This window comes from Anopheles darlingi, chromosome 3, assembly GCF_943734745.1.
Source record: "Anopheles darlingi chromosome 3, idAnoDarlMG_H_01, whole genome shotgun sequence".
NCBI classification, from domain to species: domain Eukaryota; kingdom Metazoa; phylum Arthropoda; class Insecta; order Diptera; family Culicidae; genus Anopheles; species Anopheles darlingi.
The window spans coordinates 50,226,659-50,250,195 of NC_064875.1; the positions used below are offsets into that span (position 1 = coordinate 50,226,659).

General features: G+C 50.6%; 1 protein-coding gene across 1 annotated transcript; it reads right to left on the reverse strand.

The window, feature by feature from the left end:
- Positions 1–621: 621 nt before the first annotated feature.
- On the reverse strand, positions 622–23,363 carry LOC125957270 (putative sodium-coupled neutral amino acid transporter 11). Its single transcript, XM_049689858.1, has 9 exons — positions 23,156–23,363; positions 8,248–8,304; positions 6,382–6,573; positions 3,059–3,173; positions 1,814–2,069; positions 1,651–1,721; positions 1,399–1,560; positions 1,022–1,326; positions 622–935 (listed from the first exon to the last, which is right to left on the reverse strand). The coding sequence occupies exons 1-9, from the start codon at positions 23,216–23,218 to the stop codon at positions 642–644; spliced, it is 1,515 nt and encodes a 504-aa protein (XP_049545815.1). The 5' UTR covers positions 23,219–23,363; the 3' UTR covers positions 622–641.
- Positions 23,364–23,537: the final 174 nt, after the last annotated feature.

A 23,537-nucleotide genomic window follows, 5' to 3' on the forward strand; every position in this document is an offset into this window, starting at 1 on the left:
AATAGTGTAGTAAAGTAAAGGAAGAAAGAACTCTTGGGGCAAAGACCGTGTACAAGAATATGATTCGGAATCAAGTCTCTCAGAAACGATTGTAGAACACACAACAATACAGCAGTAGAAACTCGACACTTCGATGCTGGTGTTGTAGAAAGATTAGAAAAGATATCAAGACCTCCCCCGGGGGGGGGTCTTGCAGGTACGTAAAGCTAGTGTACTCGCTAGTGCGTGTGTGAGTGTGTGAAGCACTGCAGTACGATGTATAGAAACGTTAGACAACAGGTTGTTTTTGGCTAAGCTCATCCACAAGTGAAAGTATTCGGGTGTCAGATAGTCAGTAGCAGTAGGTGTATGTTTTTTTCTCTCTCTCTGGGGAGGGATATTGGAGTAGAATATGGAGTAACAACTTCAAAACTAAACCCACTCGACAACTGCACACCTCACGCCGGAGCACGCGGGCTTGGGAGTTGGAGTTCGATCGCAAAACAGTTCCAAATGGATTCATAAAAACGATCAGTCAACGATCCACAAAACAACGATCCAACGCAATCGCCGATCGACTACCGGCCCCGTGTATTCGGTGTAACATAACCATGCTTTGGGCTTGCTTGTTGTTGTGGTCAACTTCTCTCCCTTGTCTCCCTTTAAACCTTATCCGTCACACAGTTCGGCGCCAGAGTGGTGGCCACTCCGGCGAAGGAAGCCGTTCCGTTCATCGCTAGCTCGTCATCCCTACAGTACCCCATGATGATGCCCGTCCGGCAATCGCCAATCAGGTTCGGCATTAGAATGGCCGCGCCCGAGATGGTAACGATCGTACCGAACAGGACCAACCCCGCCGCTGGTAGCTTTTCCTGACTAAACAGCGAATGGGGACTGAGCTGGATGTAGGCCAGTCCGGGTAGCACGTAAGCCAACGGTATGGCCGCCAGCAGACCCTGTGGATGAAAAATGGAAGGAAATGAAGCATGAAGACTCGATCTTGACCTTGAATCAGACACTTAGGACATCCTCCGTATCTTACATTTAATTCCAACACCGGACCAAGACACTCAGTGTACGGGGAGATGATGAACGCGGCAAACACAATCAACAGCGTCGTGATCATTGATTGCCGATCGTCCTCCTCGCCGGTGACGTGGCTCGGATCCGCATCCGTATCGTACGACTCGACGGCTTCGTGTGAGTAAAACCGACGCACTTGCGTCCGTACGATCTCCCGCGATACGAAACACTCGATCGGGAAGGTCAGTAGGATGGACACGGAGAACAGGACGCGCGCAAAGTTCATCAGATCGTCATCCCAGCAGTAGTTCTCCAGCAGATCACCTACGGTGAGATTCCAAAAACCAGAACAACTAATCAGCAGCCAGAGCTTGGGATCCAGAAGGGGCCTGGTACCTTGTGACAGTGCCCGGAAGGTGCAGTAACCGGCGATACCGAACAGGGCCGCCACTAGCCAGGCGAATCCAACCGAGATGTGCGTCACCCTCTCCCAGCGCTCCATCGTCGCGTCCTGCATCGACTGGTACACCAGGAACGTGTTGTGATGGCACATGAATGCTGGAATGCGAGGACGAGAGGAGAGGATCACGATGGGAGCGCGGATTAGCGCGGAACCTTCTTCTTCTCGCAGGTCATCTCCGAACTTACCGAACGCCATGATACCGACGGCGGGAATGAGATCGGTGTGCGCGAACCGCCAGGATTCCGGTGTGTCCGGGCTGTGTGTTTGCAGACGCCGAGAAAGAGAGAGAGAGAAGAGTAGGAGTTAAAAAAGCGAACCGAGCGAGCCGTTGGCAGAGAGTCCACTTACACGACACCGTAGTCCCCGGACAGGAGCCGGTAAACGACGGCCAGCAGTATGAGCACGACGCAGGCAAGGCTGAGGAAGCTCGCCTTCGCCAGCCGGGACACGTTCTTGTACAGACAGAGCGGTATCACCACGAAGATGGTCACGACCAGGACGACCCCGAACCGGACCGCACCCATCGAGCTGCCCCAGGACGGTACCAGGCGTACCAGCACCTTCGACAGCGTATCACCGACGACAACGTTGTACGAGATCATGGCTGCCGACCCGTTTGGAAGCGTGTGCGGAAACGGAGGACAGAAAGAAAAGACACGTTCCAAGTTCGTTTAAAATCCAAGTAGGTTGTGACTGCAACGAGCAACGTCAACAACGCCTTCCTCGTGGAAGGCTAATGAGTCCATACATTGTTGTTCATTGCCCTGTTGATGCCATGCTCGCTTTAGAGCCCAGTTTGAAAAGGACAAAATGTAGTCGATGGACCGGGTATTAGGAGCAGACGGGGAATGATCAACTTTTAATTGATTTAACCGCGAGGCGCAAACCGTCCTTCCTCCTCCTTCTTCTATAGGCTGCATGTATGTGTGTTGTGGGCGTTGTAAAGATTTTTATTGGATTATGTACACCAATTAACTTCAGTGTAGTGTGTGTGTGTGTGTGTGTGTTTGTGTGTATGTGTGTGTGTGTGTTCGTGAGAGAGAGAGGGAAACAGTCTAGTCAGCCAGCTGCCGGGGACCATGGAAAATGGCCAGCAAAGTGAACATTAGCCACCTTATCGGGCGCGCGCGCTTTCTCCTCGTAGATAATTTTCTTTCGAAATAAATCACCCAACCAGCATGTTCCGGGGGTAGGGCTCGTACGGAAAGCACGTCATTAATGTTTAAGTAGCAGCGAGTAGCACCTCCCGCCGTCCTGCGAGTGAGCTCACGTGCATTCCATGTGCGATGTGAGAGCCACCATTTTCTACCATACCACCAAGACATGGCGCTTTTGGTGGCCTGTGTCTGGTGTGGTGATGGTGGAAGGATGAAAAGTTATTTTCCACCCCGTGCGCACGCTACGTACGTACGTGAGTGAATTCGGTTTTCGGTTTTTCCCATTTTCATGGTTTCATTAGCGCGAGCGAACGAACGAACGAACGAACCACGCGGAATGCACCAACCATCTCCTGGTGGCTCCGATGAGCTATTTGGCTGCTGTTGGCCACAGGGAGGTGGGGGGTTTAATGCTGTAAAAAAAAAGAAGACTCACCTAGAAATGGGTACATAAATTGGAGCAACGAAAGCAGATAGTAGCCGGCCTTGCCGTACGCCGCCTCCATCACACCGGGATAGCTGAACCGTCCGCTCAGGTGACCGCACCGTACCTGCCAAGGGAAGGAAACGGAAGTAGAGAGAGAGAGAGACGGAAGGTATGAGAGTCATGAGTGGGAATTTCATCGGAAGTACCGAAAAACCGGCGCCTGCCGCAATCGCGTCGATTCACGTTGGTTCGATTGAACGGGAATCCAATCGGAGGGAGCAGCACTACCATTCAATCATCCAAGCTCGCTGCGGGGGGCTTTTCGGTTGTGCTACTCCAGCTATCCAGTTATCTTTTCGTTTCGCTCGATGGATAAGGACTTCGTCTTTCTACTGCTTCGCGTCCCCTCGCTCGAGGGGCTCTATATACTCATTCATTATACTCGTTTTTTAGTTCGCGTCTTTTTTGAGAGAAAAGAGGCCGGAAATGAAATAAAGTTTAATGAGCAGCCAAACCTCCCTCTGGTGATCTTATTTAAGGTGTGCTTTAGTGGCTCGCCCACCTCGCTACCGGGAGGTAGCCATTTTCAATTAGTTCGTTTAGTGCATAAATACTTTTAAGTGAGTGAGTGAGCGAACGAGTGGCCATTGTGTGGCCATTGTGTGAGGCCGTTTCCAAGGCTACGGAAACCCACAAAAGGGCGGCTACGGTAAACGGTTAATTCCCATTTGCCTCTTCGCGCTCGACGACTGCGTCGAGCTTCGCATCGCAATATATCAATCCCGGGGAACCAAAGCGACTCAGTTGGCCCTCCCAACAACAATACCAGCGACGGGACAACGCATCTCTGGCCCTGACACCTACTACCACTGCTACTACTACTGCTGCTGCTGCTGCTGCCTTGCTGCGTGTTGTTATGTAGGCCGCATGACGCAGAGCAGCAATTTGCAGCCTTTTGGAGCCCTGGAGGACGAACTCCGAAGAACAAAAGCGCCAACGCGTGCGTTTGAAAATGCGCGATGAAATGAATGAGCGCAGAGAGAGAGAGAGAGAGAGAGAGAGAGAGAGAGAGAGAGGGAGAGAGTGAGTGAGGGGAAGGACAACGGGCAGAAAGGATTCCACGGTGGCCGAGGAACCGCGCGAAGAATGGCGAATTGCTGTTGAAAATCTCTTTCTCATTCTCATATTTTATTCATTCAACAACAGCCTCGACGACGTTCTCGTCGTCGTCGTAGTCGTTTGTTGGCGGCTGAACACTGAGTAGCGTTGCCGGAAGTGGGCGTCAAGACTGTGGGTGGACTTTTCTTCACCCTCCCTGCATCTTCGCGTAGGTTGCGTTGGTAGTGGGTGGGTGGCTTGGAGAGTATGATGGAGAGTGTGTCTTGCTCCACTCAGGTGCTGGTAAATGGCGTGCTGATGGCGGTGTGGGCCTTTCATGTGAACGGCATGGAATGGTTCCTTTTGTGGTGGCGCTCAACGCGCGCGATGAAGATGGAGCACACTGTTGGTGGAAGTAATTTCCCGCCCCCAAAAGAGCCCTCTCCAAGTGGCCACAAGCAAGTGGCCTTTGTAGAGGGGGGATGGTGGTGGCCATTCACCTTCCGCTGCCTTCCGCTTTTGAATCTCTCGAGGGAACTACTCGCTCCGCGTCGTCGTTATTTGCGAGTAGCAATAATACGATTAAAAAGCAATCCGTTGGCAATGCAACGCGGAATCCGTGGAGCGCCTCGGTGTCCAAGTGTTCCAGGCGCCACGCCAGCTGATGGAAGACGTCCAAATAGCCGCCCCGGGTTAGCAACAATGTTGTCGCTCACCAACCGAGTACTAACCATCAAGACCAGACCGGAGTTAATCTCATTGCGAACTGCGAACGCCACCAGTACCATCCAAGCGTTTCCGTTTTTAAAGTGAATCGCCACCCCGGATGATCGCATCTCCTTATCGCAGGCGAAGCAAGTGTGAAGCCAAATTGTGCCAACAACCGCACGGGGCGCCCATGACACTTCCCTTCTTTGGAAGCCATTGAAAAGCGGAAGAAGTGGAAAAGTTATCGTTTGAAATTATCCCGAGCGCCGCAAGCGAGTGAACTGTGTGTGTGCTACTGTGTGTGACTGCCAATGAGGGAGGAAGTTACAAACTTTCTGTATCCTTGCACCTCCGGCGAGAGAGTGCATCGGCGTTCCTTTCGACCTTCCGTTCCGGTCGTTCTGTTGCCATCTTTGGCGCCATGCTGTAGATTTTGTGTCATTAAGAAATGGGATTCTCTCGTTTCTTCCAACGAGGCCAACAGCAGGCCAGCAAAGCTCTCCCTGGGCCTCTCACCAACCCACACTTGCATCACTTTTGGTGCGCTGCAACGATACACACCCGGGGACCGGGACCTCATGTCCTCCGTGGTGTTTTGGTCTGTGTTTTGCTGAATAAATTATACTAATGTTTCACTTCGTTAGCGGCGCCATCGCTGGGGCATCGTGCCATCGTGGCCATTTCTAAGGATAAGCAGTGCCTGCCAGCAGCGCATATGGAAATGCACACAGACCATTCGAGAGGAATGGAAGATCCTTCGGGAAACTTTGTCCTTCCACTTTTCAACTGCTACACTGGCATCTGCACCATTACGCAGATGCAGTTGCAGTTGGATAAATGAAAAGCGTTTCCATCCATGTAGTAGTGGGGAGGTCAGAAAGATGCCAGACATTGCTAGACACAAGAAATGATACATCAATGCCACGCTTCCTGTTTGGCGCCACCGACAACGACATAATACGATGATGTAGCCTCCGTGGCTTGATTCAATCGAGCATTATTCCATCCTGTTGCTTCCGTGGTCAGAAACTGCGTTCGCCGGCATCTAATCCCGCCGAAAACGTGGCACCAGCAGCGAGGATACAATATTCTGTTTTCCGAGCGTCGTTCAACGAGGTTTCTGCGAATTTAGGGAGCTTCCGGGCACAAAATCGGACATATATTTCCATTAGCTCAGCAACCGGATCGTTCGGAAGCTTGACGGTTACCAAAAAAATGGCCACAAATTCGGGAAACCAGAAAAAAGGAGCGAAAGAAGCAGCGAACAGAGCCCGGCGGAATGGGTTATGAATTTGCGTAAACATGCCACATTATGATCCGGTGTGTCGAGTGTTCGACTCCCGGACCCATCAAACCAGAAAGCTTATGGGCTGTGTTGGGGTTGTTGATTGTTTGCTATCTTTCGGTTTCCGTTTCCGAGATGGTCCCCAAGACTAGACGCCATCAAATGTCGATTCCCTTGCTCGGAATCGTGATAATACGTGAAAGTGGATAGGATGAGGATACTGCGACCGAACGGTACTTACCATCAGGATGAGCGAGTAATCGGTAATGACCGCAACGATCACCAGCAGAAAGAGACCGAGCCCGAAGCCGGCCCGGTGCAGGGCGTAAGGGATCCCGATGACGCCACTGCCCACGATGGAGTTGATGTAGTTGAAGGATGCTTGCGGTAGCGACGAGAGCGTTTCCACCGGTTTGTTCGCGCCATCCTCGCGCTACCCACGCGGTGCGTGTCCGTCCGGGTGGATTAGGTGGATGAGAGGCCAGAAGGTTGGAGACAGAGAGATCGAGAGACCGAGAGAGAGAGGTCAGGGAACGTAAATTAGGTGAATCCTTACATTAATGAGCAATTACATCCGGCGGCGGTGGTGACGACGACGACGACGAGGAGGACTAATTGGGAGTGAGCAACCGAAGCGAATCCTCCCCGAGGGATCCTGCCACGGCAGGACGAATGATTTATGCCGAGGATTCATTGCGCCCGGGGGTCTTAGGAGCCGGGCTTTAAGACGTCAGCAGAGACGTGATGGATGAAGGATTTTCGGTTCGGGGTACCGTTTAAATATGGATAACGATGAAGCATTTAATGAAATGGGTATTGGTGTTGGTGTTGGTGATGGTGGACGATCGTGGTAATCGTTTTGTGTGAACTTTTGAAGGTTTCGGTGGAATCGTAAAACCGAAGAGTGGTGCAAGCCCCGGAGCACGTTCCCGCTGCCAGCATCATCATCATCATCCTCATCATCACAGCGAACGCATGGAACGCCTGTCATCGCGCAAAATGGTGGCCCGAAGGACCGCTCGCTCGCTTGCTCGCGATGGCGAACGCAATTAAAGAAACGTCAGGTACATGCACCAGCGCCATTGACACGCTCTGGCTCTCGATCGGTGATAGCACCGACGAGGGCAAGCATAACGGCAGCGCCAGAAAAAAATGCCGCAAATGTTTAGACGGAGATAGGATCGGGAGCAAAAAGTCCGGTCGGTCCTTACGGCCGAGAGATCGATCCGAGGCATCGAGCAAAAGTCGAGCGACGACGACGACGACGATGATGAGGGACTGTCGTGGAGCAAATTGATAAAGCGTATCCTTCATCAAACTCAACCCTTCAATCCCCCGGTTCTGATTGGTTTGTATGCTACCCGGGGGGACGGGAATACCAGGGAGGTGAGGGGCCGTGCAAAGTACCGACAAGTTTTTTTGACGTGACGTTTTATGACGCTTCTCGAAGGCAGGCAGTCAGCTGCTGGAGTCGTTTCGCAAAGATGCGCCCAAGGTCAAAATGCTGGGCGTACTGGCGTGTCGGCTTTTTTGCTGTTAAAATTATATCCAAAGCCACACATTTTGCGAACGATTCTGTCGCATTTATGCAGCCCATTTGTGCAACGTTCAACGAGGCCCCCCCGGTTGGCAATTGTTATTCAATATTGGAAGACTTCAATTACCTGCCAATATGGCGAATGGTACGCCCGGTTTGGGGCGTTCAGTTTTGCAATTCCAATCATTTCGAAACAGAAAAGCGACTCGCTACGTGGGTTCAAAGTGTGTTGGGAGTTTCCCCTGGATTGTGCGCGCGGTAATTTAAATGGAAATGCGGAAAATGAGTGGGTGCGTAGCGATGGGTGTGCGTGTGCGTGTGCTTCCCATTCTTCCCGGCCCGTAAAATGGGCAGACATCCATGGAGGACCTCGTTGTGTCCAGAGGATGGATGAAGGATGTTCGGTGAAAATGAAATTTCAAAATCAAACAACTCCAAAGTGTCCGAACGCCTACTGTGTGTGCCTGTGTTTGTGTGAGAATTGGAGGGATGAAAATGAAGCCAGCTCGGTGGATCGGGCCCCGGGAATGGCCTACTACTGCAGCGCTTGCGGTGCGGTGAATTGTTTACCTTCATCAACGAGTTGATGTCATCGAAGGCGGTCGCCTCGACGGAATCGTCACTGCCCTGGGGAAGAAGAAGGGAAGAAGAGAAGAAGAGCGTGGTCATGTGGTGGACGGTCGTTGGCATGTAATTTTCGGAGTTCAAGGCTCAAGCACCGGAAAGCGTCGTCGTCGTCGTCTATGATGCTGTGTCTGAGTGACACATACACACACACACGTACACACACATTCAACAAATGCTCCAGTTCAAGTAGAGCTACCGAGCGTTTGTGCTGAGAAGATCTACCAAAACGATTGTCCTTCCCATTTCGCGAACGGGAAAGAGAGAGAGAGAGAGAGATTCCGACATTGATGATGCTTGATGATGCGATGTGATGGGGATAAAGTGGACCTAGAGCCATGCGGACCGGACCGAGAACACTCCATCAACATTCCAGCATTACTGCGCCGCAGATGAATTTTTGGGGAGATAAAAATCGCACTCGAATGAGGGTTCGTGATTCGTCGCTTTCCGTGTGTTTTTTTTTTCACTGCCAAGGTGCGGTGCGGCGTTGTTTTATTTCCCCCCTCTTTTTCGAGCCCAGAGTACTTGCTCGAGGCAGCAAGGCGCGATGAGCAACAGCAGCAGCAGCAGCAGCAACAGCAGCAACAGCGTGCATTGCATAGTAAAGTACTTTGCCTGTTGATGCCGTCTGATGCTCGCGATAGAGCGCGCGACACTCTTTCTGGAGACCACACAGCGCAAACGGCAGAGCTACTGCCGCAGACATTTTGCTGCGCTGTTCATATAGTTCTATCGTCCCTTGTCCCAAGGGACATACCAACAAGCGACGTGATGACGTATAGGTCAGCAGATGGGGACACCACGAGCGCGCGTTCGTCCGCAATGATCCCGCCACCATGCCCGCCAGGGTATTCAAATATGAGCTCGACAGCGATTTGCTTAAGCTCGGTGCCATGCATACCAACGAGGACGAAGCTTGAGCCTCCCCTCCTCCGTCCGGGACTCACGTGTCGGCTCATCGAAAGGGGGGCTCATGTCCCGGTGGCATTACTTTCGCTCACAGCGTTCGTGCTCATGCTGAATGGTGGCGGAAAGTTCTGTCCACGGCATGAGATCAGCTATCTCTCTCTCTTTCTCTCTCTCTCTCTCTCTCTCTCTCTCTCTCTCTCTCTCTCTCTCTGTCTGTCTCTTTCCCTCTCACTTTATTATCTGCTAGGAGAAGGAGTTATCTGGCCGTCAGTGGGTCGTTGCAGAAAATGGCTAGAGATCCTCGGCACTTTAAAGCTAGCAGAGCACCCTCGAGATGGTAATCACCGGACGGTTAAACGGCTTTAACGGTGAGACCGTCACCTTCCTTCGCACTTGGGCCGGGGCCTTTTGGGGGGCCACCGTACCGCGTACCGCGTACCGTACGGGCGGAAGTTGCAGTGAATGCAAAAGGAGCAAAAGAGGAGTCCTTCCTCACGGTCCGTGTGCGCTCTCGGTTATTAAAATTTATAGACTTCTCGTCTGGTGACGGGGAATGTGCCGGGGTTGTGCCGGTTCGGTGGAAATGAAAATGAATTGCATTCGAATGTGTCTCAACGGCTACGTTTAAGCGATTGTAGCGTCAAAATGGTGCTAAATGTGATTTGTTTGTGGCTGGAACTGTGTCTGTTGCTCTTTACTCAGTTTGTGTTTAAATCGGTTCTGGGCATGCTGCATGTGGCTTGTTTCAATCATTAACGTTGCGTTATGATGTCTAAAAATACAAGAAACTAGCCAGATTGAGGATTCTGAGGTAATTATTGAATGCATCTCAGTCCAGAAGCATAGATCCGATATTCTATTGCAGAAGTAATAAGCATTCTGCCAAAAGGCCATTTAAATTAGCAACCTGTGGATAACAAAACATAACCTTTGAGTTCGCCTATTTAGAAAGAAACAAGATTTTCTCGATTCAAGTTATTAGAGAACTGTAGCCATGCAGATCAAATAGCTTGTTTAATAGGCCAGATTCGAAGAGAATCCATAAGAAACGGTTTCAATTATCTAGAATTGATTGCTTATTGCAACTGAACGAAACCAGAAAATCAAATAAAAAAGCACTTTCTTCTTCTTAGAACAAGCTATAAGGTACAATAAATCCAAGAAAACAAACTAAAGTGCAGATATTTCGCTCTCTAAATGGATACTATCAGTTCATTAAAATGAAAAAAAACTGTATTAGAGCTTGGCATCTGCACCAGTGAATGATCAACGATCAAGAGAAAATTCAAATAAGCCAACGAACGAAGGAAAGGCTTCTCCTTGTCTCCGAAGCTCCGAACAACACCAAATCCAACAGTGTCTCTGGCGAAGGTTCACTCCAGCAACGAAAGGACCTCCAGACCAGACCAGACCAGACAGATTATAATCCGATAATCTCGCCCCCAGCTCACTCACCCCCCAAAAAGGCACGGGATGTTCAAAGGGACATTTAAACCGTCCACTCCCAGGGTCGCAATACTGATAAACTCATAACTGCGGTACGAACCGGTTTGGGGTCAAAGCAGCACATTCCAACGTCGTCGTCGTCGACTTCTTTTTCTACATCCACTTCTTCTTCTTCGTCTTCTTCAGCTACTTGGAGCTCATCGTTTTCGACCGCAACTGATATTGTTTGTTATCCGATGGGACGGGGACGGAGGAAGGCACACAGGACGTGTTCCGAATGCGTTCCTACACTCAAACGCCCACGGACGAACGGACAACGCAACGGAACAACCGGGACCGGGTTTGTGGGGGGGGGGGGGAAATTCTCGTTTATAATCGTCCCTCCGGGAGTATCAACCGCCGGCCGCCGGCAAACGGAGGCCGACCGAACACAACTTCCCGGAAAGATCCTGTACCAACAACTTCCAGCCAGCTAGCCAGCCAGCCAGCCGGTGAAAGGCAAACGGGACGTTAAGTGAGATTCTTTCACGCAACAGTACCGATCGGATCCCGATGAAGCGAAACGAACGGGTCTGCTCGAGAAAGGAGCAACACTCCGGTGCCGCTGACGTCATCGTAAGCCACCGAAGCGTGACTCCGCGTGGAGCGAAGGGCAAAGGTTAGGTTAGGATAGGAGTCCAAGATATACAAATTCGCGCACGAAGAGCAACCAACAACGACTGCCGGGTTCGGACGACAATAATATCATCGCCATCGCCATCATCAGCCTCATCCTCGGGATGGACATTATCATCATCCCGGACCACATCACCAGACCGGGCCGGCCCAGGCGTGGGTATTCCAAGTGTTTTTCGTTGATTTTTCTTCCGTTATTTTTCTCTCTCTCTTATTCCACTTTCCGGCACTTTCCGCCGGACGCTTGCTAACGTCCGGTTCGACGTGATTACCACGGCATTATGAGCCGGGTGAAACGGGTTCCAAGAGAGGAACGAGCGGTCAACACGTAGCCAACGCGTTGACCATTTCCTGGTGCCTGTCTCGAGCGGATACCGGGCATCATGCGTGGGCTTTGTTTGGAGCAATGGATTTTTCCTGGATTCTCGTTTTTTTCCAGCGAGCCAGTTTGTGGTTCAGTTCGGGTATTGATTTATGTGAGATTCCGCTTGATGCGTTAAAGGTCTAAGGCCGGCTCTAACTATGCTGTCGATTCGGTTGCTCGACTGGCGTGTTATAACACGTAAGCCGCCGCCGGTACGATTTATGAGATTTGGGCCTGTGAGCATGGGACAGAATTGCGATTAATATCGCGTCAATCGCGTGGCCGAAGGTAGCCCGGTAGGTGTCATAAATAAGGAAAATGAATTGACGCAAAACCTTCCGGATCGTTCTACTCATCCAATCCAAAGCAAAGAAGATTATTGTCTCTAGTCTCTAGAAAAGTATTAGAAAGGCTACGGAAAGCTACGAAGGAAGGTTAAAGATTTTCTTCATCCAACCTTGAGGATGCAAGCAACGAGAACCCGTTCCATTCCAGACCGCCTGCTTGATAGGCAATAGCACACCTGTATCTCGTCGACTGACTGCACTCTCTGCACTCGCTCCGGTGAAAATTCGCTGCCGGAAAAACCTCAAATCTTACCATCTTCAGTGGACTTCTTCCGAAAGGAAGTGAAGCTGCTTCCCACTCAATTGAGGACCGTGCTTATCCTCCTGCTCGGCTTCGCTGACAGCGGCACTATTTATATGCAAATGGCGGATGAGAGAAGGATTTTCCTTTATTTCCTCCTTGCCGCCTGTTGGAAAATTCCAAACTCCACCCTCCCTGTTCCCTCCGTGTTTTTTTTTCTTTTCGCTCTAGGCCCCTTTGTGTGTGTGTGTGTCAGTAGAAACAAAACAAAATGCAGATAGAATGAACATAAAATAGAGCCCTAGTTGCTGTTGACAAGAAGTTGGTGGTGTCCTTTGTGGTCGCGTGGTACGCCGGAAAGTTTCTTGGCAAACAAACGGACAAAGAAAAAAAGGAAACCTTCTCGGATCTTAAAGTACGGACGGTGTGGCCGCTAGCTGCGGCTAGGAAAAAGTAAAGCGCCGCTGGCGGTTGAAAATGATGAAAATGCTTTCGAAGGTGCTCCCTTTGTTTCGCGTCGTGTCGCGTCGCGTCGCGTCGTGCCTAACAACTTCGCGGGTTTCGTGAGATGGAGCCATTGGGGCCAGAGATGATGGCGTCGTTCGTTGGTGACGCCCGGCACGATGGCAAATATTTGATGGCCAGTCAACCACCTGCTGAACCTGTCTGTCGTTCACCGTTTGTGAGATGCCTCCTTACAAAGCGAACGATGCGCGATTTTGATTGCGAATTCCAAATCGACCACCACCACCACTGCCACCATTGATCCCGGGAGTTTGTTGATTTTGTGAACGACGACCTGACGCGACCTGACCTGGGTGGGAAAAATATCCGTTTTGCCGGCCGCCGGTGACTGATCCGACGCTTCTGTGGTGCTCGGGGAGGTTTTTTTTCTTTGTTTTTTTTTTTTGTTCGACGATGAATCGCTCCACGTAGAAGGAGTCATTGTTAGGGTACGGTTAGGTAACGCCTTCGTGTGCAGTCACGTGCAGATCACTTTTGTGGAAATGCAATCAGCATCGGTCCACCCCCTTCCCCCTTTTGTACGTCATCATCTCGAGTAGGAGGAGATCGAGAACCAAAAAAAAAACCGAACTAAAAGAAATATCCAGATACTTGCACCATCACGATGCACCATCGGAATCGGTAATCCATCCGAGGTCCGAGCAACTGGTAGATGAGCATGGCTCGTATTTTCCGACGTTTACCTTCCCTCCTTTTCTCCGTCAATCTATCTTGGTTGGTGTTGGTGGAGGCGTTGATCGATCTAAATGCTGTTGGTGCACACGATATTGCATCGCGTCATAGAAAATGGTCCGTTCGGGTTCGGGTTGAGGGAGAGGTTTCGATGCAATCTAAACTTGGGACACGCTCCTGCAACGGTGCATCACGACGAACACTCTGGCTGACGGGATGTTGTGTTGGCGCGATCGGTGGCGAGGGTTTTTTTTTCTCTCATAAAATCATTTTCATGCGCAGGACGTGATGCCGATAGGAAAAACCGTAATCGATCCATCATTAAGCACACCAAGAAACATCGTTCTTGGTCCAGCCTTTGGCGAACAGGATTCGGTTAAAGATTGTTTTAGAGATCGAATTTCACCTCTTCTTGACTTATCATACCTCATCTCGAGTGTGTGTGTGAAGTGAAGAATCTGTTCCCCTTTGATTACCACAGCAACCACAACAACGGCACGGTAATCGATCCGTTTCCATGGAACCTTTCGTGTGCCGGCACATCATAGATATGCTTCACTAGAGCTCTCTCGTTCTGGCACCCATCAGGCGGTTGCCGGGTGTAGATTGAAGTGAAGACCCCCCACCCCCCCCCAGTAACATCATCATTCAACTCCATCCGCAAACCGAGGCGATGATTATGGTACATCCATCAAACACGAGCATGAATGCGGGCATGCGGGCGTGCTGGATGAGGATGATGATGATGGGCTGGCTCAGAAATCGTTCGCTCGTCTATCAAACGCGTCGTTGCCGCGAGGCCAGCGATTTAATTGCATTTTTGATATCATAGTAATTAAATCGGTTCGTTTATCGACGTCAGCAATGGGTTCAGGATGTTCATCGAATCGGTGAAGAAGGTCCCGCGTTGCCCGCGTGTGGGGGGCGGAATTAAATTGGATTTTAAACAAACCAATTCTGACGCGCAACAAAGCATATCGCTTGGTCCGTTAAATAAGACCCACCAACGCGGTACATTGGTGCTGGTTGGTGGCTAACTTTTCAGTTGCATAAATCCTTGCTGAAAGCGAGCGAAAGAAAGTTTTCTTCGCGCGCCAAGATGGAGGTTGTTAATTGATATTGTTGGAATTAATTAAAATGCTTTGAAAACAAACCCCGTGGTGGAGATTTTGGGTTTAGACTTTAGATTTTTTAAACAATAGAAACAAATTGCTCATCGCACACCAATGCACACCATCGGTGCCGCATGCCACACAAGCGTGTTGCCTAAGGCCTAATCCTTCTGCCACAAAAGTTCCACCGCTCCGTGGCTTATCGTTGGCCCTTCTTTTGGCGAACCAACATGTGTTCGTGTTCGGAGCGTTGTTCCCCCCGCAAAGGAGGAGTTATTAATTTGCGTTTCCGAGCACGTAATCACGTGGTCGTGCCGCGTACGCCCAACCGAATGAACGGCAACAACGGGATCGGTGACACGGCACACGGCACACGGTATGGTTCCCCCCAAAAATTAGCTGTTGTAGGTTAGGTGACCGCCAGTGTTACGTTCACGAGAAGCTGAACGAGAAGTTGATGAAGAGATCAAATGATCAGTCGGTTCGGGTGGTTCGGTTGAGGCTCCCGTAGCCCACGTATCCGATAACATGTTGCTTCGCATTTAGTTTGATCGTCCGTGGCTTGGCATACCGCACACCAGGCGTCTCCATCGTGCGAGGCCTTCCCTTGGCATTGGCTGCAACCCGATACCACCACTAGCAGCTTTTCGGAAAAACTCAATACCGTTTTCCTCTCATGCCCGTCGTTGCTGGATTCCATCGTGGTCGCTACAATGTTCGTGAGTGTGTGTGTGTGTGTGTGTGTGTGTGTGTGTGCGGGCTAGTGGTGGGCGTGCCACAAAATACCGGTCCAAATCGGAAAACTCAATTTGTATTCATTAGACCACCGAGGTTCATTGCCGGAGAAAACGGGCCGCCACCCCTTGGCTAGACGAAGACGATTTCATCCGGATTGAGACACTGAGAGCTGAAACGAGCTAATTCGTTTTATTACGACACTCGTGCTCGTCGACGGTGCGACAAGGGTTTGGCGACCCCCTCCCCGGAGTTCCGATTGCTGTTCCCTTTTCATTCTGCTCTGATTTCGTCGCTTGGAAAGTATTTCATTAAATATCTCTAGAAAGAGAGACTGATAGAGTGTAGGTAGGACGGTTCTCCTTTGTTGAGATGGAAGAAACTGTGGGAAAACCCCTAAATTGGACGCTGTTTTGGGAAAAAAAAACCGCCTTTTGAGAACATAACAGCGAAGCAAACAGTTCACGGGAAATTGCATAACTCTAGGGGATTAAGTGATGCTTACAAAGACGAAGAGAGTACTTTTTAGAAGCTTTTTCATGGAATCGGATTTCGTTTCGTATTATAAAGCCTTAGAATGAAATATTTACATACTTTCTCGTGATATTGATCCTTTTGAATTCATTTAATAATGATGTAAAGCTCTTAAATACCGCGAGTAAAATTCGTTAACCACCTTTAAATGGTCAACATTTTACACCGAACAATCGCAAAACCCGCCACCGAACCCCGGAGCTGGTTGAATATTAAACTTTATCCGAAAGAAAATGCAAAATAAAGTTTCGCTGCAAAAAAATTAAAAAGAAAATGTATACCATTAGCAATTCGGAGGCGTTGAACGTGGAACGTGGTAGGTGTCAACTTAAATGAAATGTTCATAATTTCATAGCTCCCGGGGCGGGGCGGGGCCACCGGCAAAAGGCACATTCCTCAACACCGTCCAGGTAGGTAGGTAGGTGGGACGACGTGCGTGCCATTAGCAGACGCGAGGGTCGAGCGAAACGAGCGAAAGAATGGAGCCCGAACGCCGGAACGTGACGTTGCATTCCACGGTGAAGGTGAATCTAGAATGAATGCCTTCTGCCCACACACACACACACCAACCGTTTGCCACTTCATTCATAGAACCCACCGTGGCCACCCCCATCCTTAAGGCAAACAGCGGCGCCGCATCCTTGGCCTTTCTTCGTCCACGGTAGCTCCCGTGCACACGTCCCGTGGCGTGCTCTCTACCGTCGTGCCCCTAATGGTTGGTGCCGACCATCCGCCCCATCGGAATGTAATTTATATTATATGCTCCGGACGGTACTGCGATACCTGCTGGTGCGAATGTGCCGGAATGTCAGAACTCCCACTCCTCTCCGGTCGTCAGCACTCGACGACCACGACCGATCAGTGGTCCTGGTGCGGTGCCCGTGTGTGTGTGTGTTTGGGGGAGCATTACGCATGCCAGGCAAACAGGGCGGGTGCGGTGAGTTTTCTGCTCAATTAAATTATCGATTCGACCTCACCGCTTCCATCCGAAAAAGTTTTCTCACCCTCCGCTAACATGCTTCCACCCGCTTTCTGCTTCTACTACTGCCCCCGTAACGAGGTGCGAAATGAAGATTTTCAGCGTTCAGCGAGCGACGCGAGAGAGAGCGAGAGATGAAGTGACAGTGAAGAGAGCTGACAAGACCGTCATATTTTAATAGCTCGCACATAAACGCCCAGGACAAATGTGAGGGAAAGCGAGATCCTTTTCCTCCTCCCTTCCTTCCACCTCGTTGGAGCACGCCTTAATTGCAAACGGAGGATGAAGAACGGAGTTCGGAATGTACGGAGTACATTAACGCAATTGCTTAGAACGTGCGCTCTGGCGCACTCAGGGGGCCGGGGAAGTGATAATAAAACGGAGCGTCAATTAGAAGCGAGTAATTCTACGAACAATAGACCTCCAGGAGGCCTCTCCGCCCCATCACCAGCTGGTGATAACAAGCATCAGCTGGACACCAAGGCCTTAAGGCGATACGTTATACGATTTATTAATGCCAAACAATCATCGAATCATCTGCAAATACTCTCTCTCTCTCACTCTCGCTCTCTAGCAACCATCAACCTGCGCCATCGGCAGCACTGCTGCTAACGATGAATTGACCCCCTGCCCGAGGGGGTGGTTGACAGATAAAAACACCCACGATCGACCACAAACCATGGCGGCAGCAGCAGGAGCAGCAATTTGTCCCAAAATGTCCCTCCAAACATTTTGGTCAGACCAAGTCCGAGCGCCGAGCATTAATTATGAACGCTAACGATACCGACGCCCGCTCGCCCGCAGGAGGTTCGATATTGCACTGGCCACCTACACACAATGTGAGGACATTTTCCGAACCGAAACACACACAACCTACGCTCGTGAACTGTTGCCGCTGGACGTTAACACAACGTTCTGCTGCGTTTGGCCTTTTTGGGGGCACCCTCATAGCTGGGCTGCTTGAACCGTGATTGTCCGTGGACCACCGGACGACACGAGGAAACCGAGGGGGGGGGGGGAAAGAAAGCAAAGGGAAGAGGGGTGAGGTGGGCAAAGTTTGCTTGTATGTTGTAGCTCCGGTAAGTACGGTCCCCGGAACCGGAACAAACGGGGAAGGATTATTTTTAACATTGTTGTTTACAAATCGTTTTATGTGTGTGTGTGTGTGTGTGTGTGTGTTTGTTTCGTGTTCTTCACGCACCTGACGGTCGTTCCGGTCGTCCGCCGGGCTCGCCAATTTGGTGGCAGCACCAGACCACCAACAGCAGCAGCAGCAGCAGCAGCCGAAAGCAGAAAGGCGGAATTGTGGAACAAGGTAATGATGATTACGAGCCCGGTTCTGCCATTTAATTGCCAACAGCCAACCCAACTATGGCTTCATCTGCTGCGTGGGCAACTGCGAAATCACCACCACCAGGAGCAGCAGCAGCAAGTGGTCAGTGGAATAATGCAGGAGTGTTATGTAAGCTTGCGTGTCAATTACCGGACCAGCGCTTAATCCGGCCAATCCGAAACCGCCGCACCCGTAACCGATTGTTAATGGCGGAAGGAAATGAGATTGGCTTCGGTTTAGTTTCTGCTAAACGATTCGTCCCCGTCGAAGCCTGTCCGTAGCCTGGGGACTTGGGACTGAATCCGATCCGACCGGACGGAATCCAAGGATGAAATCCCCTGAACTTAGTTGATAAAATTCGAAGCTACTTCTCCGGAATTCTAAATCAGAACTTCTCGACGGTGAATCTGGTGTCCTGGTACCTGGTTAGGGGCTAACGGCCAGTGCAGGTCAGCGACTTAATTACACAACCAGCCAGAGCCAAGCTCGAGAGTAAATGTCAACAAGTGGGACCATTGACCGGCTGGGGCGTACCTAGCTCGACCTGGAGGCGTCTGCCATCGAGGCGACGACGACGACGACGACGAGACATTCCTACAGACTCCACAGCACACCCTCTTACTCTTGGACAGCACTTCACCGAATTTGTCGCTCACCAAAACAAAAAAAAAACAAATTCATTCCACATACCCAGCGGGTGTCCCGGCATGCCGCACGCGCCCAGATCGGACACCAAAACCAGAAACAGGCCAAAGAGTGGCCAAAGAGGCAAAGTGGCCAGGAGTAAAAGAAATTGAAAATATGGTATCACTGGCAGGTCGCGTGGTCTCGTACTCTCTCGTGTCTCTCCTGTTTCCAGTTCGTTCGTCGAATCCTGCGCAGGCCGCGCTGCTGGTTGGCAGGATATTTATGCTTTCATCCGTGTTCCATAAGTTTCCGCCAGTCGCCAGGCGGCCAGCAGCCATCTCTCAGTGCCCAAAATGGATGTCGTCTGATTTCTTTGGGGAATTTAAGGTAATAAGGGACCAAGAAAGAGAGAGAGAGAGAAGGAGGGAAAGAGGAAGAAGGTAAGCGCAACGATCAGGTACGATCCAGTTACTGGCGGTATATGGCCCCCTTTTACCAATCCGTTCGGTCCTTGTGGAGGCGTCTCCGTGCACTCCTTGTCTCTCTACCCCTCTCTTTCTTATGCAAAGTACGCACCGTCTTCTAACGGTCTAAGGTCCCTGCTTGCTCGCATCCATCTTCGTTACTTTGGCGTGTGGCGGAGTTGTTGGTACAATTCCCCTACCTCCCCTCCCGATTCTGCGGTGTCCCTTTGTCGAGTCTCATTTGAAGCAGTATTTGGAGATAAAATGAATCGACACACCATGGCGTGGCGTGCATGATTGATTTTCACCGACGGTGACGGTGGTGTCCGCCACCAAGGGCTGTTGGTCTGTAGGGCTTCCGGATTCCGCAGGATCGATATCGGGTTCGGCGCCACCTATCAAGGGCACCTCTCTCACTGCTCTCGTCCCTTTTCGCACTTCAATTCGAAGTAAGCTACCAGGTGTGTTGCTTAGACTCGAGAGCCAGGAAGCGGTTTCTAAGCCCGACCAACACACAACACCGCCTTCAGTAGGCCACGACGATAGGAATCCCCCCGCGAAAATCGAATTCCCTCGCCCAAACCCCCTCGATCCGGAATCCGGATTCGTTTGGAAGGTGGCGCCGATGAGTGATATCTGTTTTCCGGCTGTAATTTCCCTTGTGTCAGCTCTCTTTCTCACTCTCTTTGCGCTGGATTCTGTGCCCCGGACACACACACACACTGTGCCGATAAGCCACTCAATCTCCAATCGAGCAGCAAATCCGTCGTCGTCGTCGTCGTCGTCCGATGACTTCATGTGAACGTTAAATATTCATCATCGAAACAGAAGAGCAGGTGGACGACTAATGGTAAACGATTCGCGGTGTGATCCGTGTTCCCGCAGGCTCAGACTGGATGTGAACACATAATCCTCTCCCTCGCCACCTTCTGATACGATACGAAACCTCCAGGAAGGACATTCGCCACGCACTCTTCACGGTGCGGTTGAATGAATTCGCCTTTTTTCTTTGCCGAAAATTGGGACACTTTCGGCGGCCGCATGGACTGGACCGGACTCGTAAACGCAAACCTGAAACAGCTCACAGGATTCCTGAATGATTTCAATTATGGATTATTTACTTTCACTTTGCATGGAAATGGCAACATTAGGGCAACATCCCGCTTTACGACGTGTGCGAGTAAGGCTCGCGACTCGCGGCTACGCTCTATCGCCATATCGCCTGGTCCCCGTTGGCCGTTGGCAGGGCACGTTTTCCACTTAATCGATTTGTCGCTTCCTCGCACCGGTGGCTTCCTTTTTCCATTTCTTTCTTTTTTTGCATAAGGTGCGGCCGTAAGCTCCTCGGCCAAACGGCACTCCTGGGGGCGCGCATCATGGAAGAAGGTCATAATGGTCAATCGCAGTGCGCTTCTCGGTATGCTCGGTACCCTCGGAAGGTTGACTGCTGAATGGCAGTGCAAGGATCGTTTGCATCGAAATGATCCCAATATCCAATCCACACGACTAGCTACAGCTGCAACCACGCAGAGATGATATTCAAATGCATCGCTAAGGTACCATTCGCCGTGACCCGACCTGGCTACCTGGCTCCAAGCTACAAACCAATTTATTTATCCTGCTGGGGTCGTTTGGCCTTTTTGTTGGCAACTCTCGGCTCGGTGAGCGGTCTGCGGGCATATACATCGATATACTGGAGCTCGGTTCTGAAAGCATGATATCTTCATTTCCGGTTCGGACACTTCACGACACTTCATTTGGGAAACTCGGGGTTCCGATAACTGATTTGTAAGGAGAATACCGAACCGTACCTCCTGCTAGTGTCTCCATTTGATACCGAGAAACCGGAAGCCGCAGTGCTACGGCTAAATGCTCACGCTCCGATCGGTTCGGCTTTGATGTTGGCCATGTTTGTAATTTGAGTTTCGGTTCGGTTCCTGTCGACCCATACTTCATGTCGAAATGTGCCCGAATGCCTGCACACACTGGCTCCAGACGCTCTTCACTCAAGTGACGCAACCGAACACCCAACAGCGATGGAACGCAGGTTTAATTGAAGCCATTTTAATAACCTCCTCGGTGGACCCTTCCCTCTGCTAGAGTTCGTGCGAGGTATGTGTTTTGCAAGTGTGAGTTATAGTCTCCCAATTATAGGGTGCAATGCTCAGCAATGCTGGGCGCAGTTGTGCAAAGTTTAAAGCTCCAAGTCACGCAAGAACGGATGGACGACGGATGTAATCCATGACGCGCGGAGCCTCCATTTCACGGAACAATTCCTCTACAGGCTACGGTAGTCGGTGGCGACCAGCCGGCCGAATTTAAATGAAATGTTATCGGAAATGAACCATTGATGGCATTTTCCCTCAGCAATTAGCATATTAGCGGAGCGAAGCGCTGTGATTTGTGAGGCCTGCAAGGACCCCTCTTCTCGCGGGGGTTTTAGTTTGGCTTCGGCTGATTAGCATTCGATTAGCGTTATTCGAGTTGAATTTCAAATTAGATTATGAGCAGTCAGTCTAAGTCGTCCAGATTAGTTGGAGCGCATATGACACGGTACATAGTTTATTGTCCTAGATGAAATGTGTTGTCGACTCTCGAGAACAGTGACGTAATAGTTTGGAACAAACGTAGGTTGAGGATGGTGTTATTAAACGCAAAAGTTCCATACTTTTTAGCTGTTTCCGACGGTCAATAGAGCTTGCTGCCTGTAGAAGATCCCAACCTGCGACCACAAAACATCCTTCGTAGAACTCAGGACTCAGGATATCGGATCGGATTCTTTGTTTATTATTTGATTTACGGTACGCCGATGGCACCGATTAGGCCATCTATTTAGATCGTGATAAATCGTGAAAATTGCCTTAGGAAAATTGCTCCTTAGGAGTACGCTCTGTAGGAGAGCATATCTGATGAAGCTCTTTGCTGAGATAAAATCCAACGAAAATATGACCCCCCAATGCAAAACGGTGCTTTGAAAACGGTCCCCATGTTGCGTCATTTACCGACGCCACATCGTTTCGTAAGAAAAACCTACTTCATTTGCTTCAGAGGACTGACTTCCGACCAAACCACCGGCGGCTCTTCAAACAAAACTTTTGAGCTCGATCGATCGAACGTCAATCCGGCCGGAAGGTGTTTACGACGTCGCCTCCAATGATGATGATGATGACGACGATGTTTGGATGGCGATGGTTAGGAAGCAAACTTTCCCGGGGAAGATCTTGCAGGCACAGGCCAGAGACTACCGAACCAAGTGCCGCAAGTGGTAAAAGTTCCGGTCATCCCTCCGTCCCCTTTGCGGGAACTTTGCGCTCACTTTTGGGGTACGAAACCTTTGATGAACATCAAAGGTATGGGCACCGAAATGCGGTACAGGATAAGCGGAATCGGACCCAAGACCAAAATTTCGTTATAAATTGTCCTTATAACCGACTGCCCCGAGATTGCAGACGGCTAGTGGAGGTGGGGAAAGGAGGAGCACAACTTTTACGAGCGACATCGCACCATTGAATGTCCCCAACGTGGAAGTGGAATCCATAAATTAGTATTCCAGGACCTCCTTTTACCTCCACGCCTTCCGCCAACTGAACCACCAACTGGCACCCGGGGACGGCAACAGGATGCAGCATCTGATCTGGTTTGTCCTGGGCCGCTTCGCCCGGCGTTCGCTACGTTTGTCTATTTCATTTTCGGAATCCACTCCTGGAACCCCGAAACCTCAAGGACGCAATCAGCGCCAGAGTCATCCCTCGTGTAATCGTTGTCCCGGGCGATGGTACAGTGAATGGTGAGCTAAATGGATGGAGCCGGAAGCTTCTCCACGGGAGACCGCCTCCCGGTGCTTTCCGGTGCGTGGCCTCAGGTAGAAAGCAAATCTCCTCTAGTTACTTGTCGTTGCAGCATGTAGCTGAACTCGGACACGGTGTTCTTCTTGTTGTTGGCGGTATCCATGGTGGTGACTAAGCAGGGGACGCTGACTTGGATGCTGTCAGGAGCTCAGGATTGCTCGGAAGAAGACGACGACGTTCGCTCGGAGTGGCTCTTAATTATGTTCTTGTTTTATATCCCTCAGATCTCTCTAATCGCGTCGCATGCGGCACTCCTAGGGTGGACACATTTGGCACACACAGAGAGACACACACACACACACACACGCACTGGGACAAGTGGAATTGATCTAGCACCATTCAACAACAGCGGTCTCACTGATTCACATCCTGGTCAATTGTGCAGGATGTTCCGGATCGACCGCCGGTCGTACTACGGACCA

Coding starts and splice junctions, on each gene's coding strand:
- LOC125957270 (XM_049689858.1), bottom strand. CDS start 23,218: ATGGATACCGCCAACAACAAGAAGAACACCGTGTCCGAGTTCAGCTAC. Junction 8,305..23,155: donor GCTACATGCTGCAACGACAA/GTAACTAGAGGA, acceptor CTTCTTCCCCAG/GGCAGTGACGATTCCGTCGA. Junction 6,574..8,247: donor ACATCAACTCGTTGATGAAG/GTAAACAATTCA, acceptor CCGCGTGGGTAG/CGCGAGGATGGCGCGAACAA.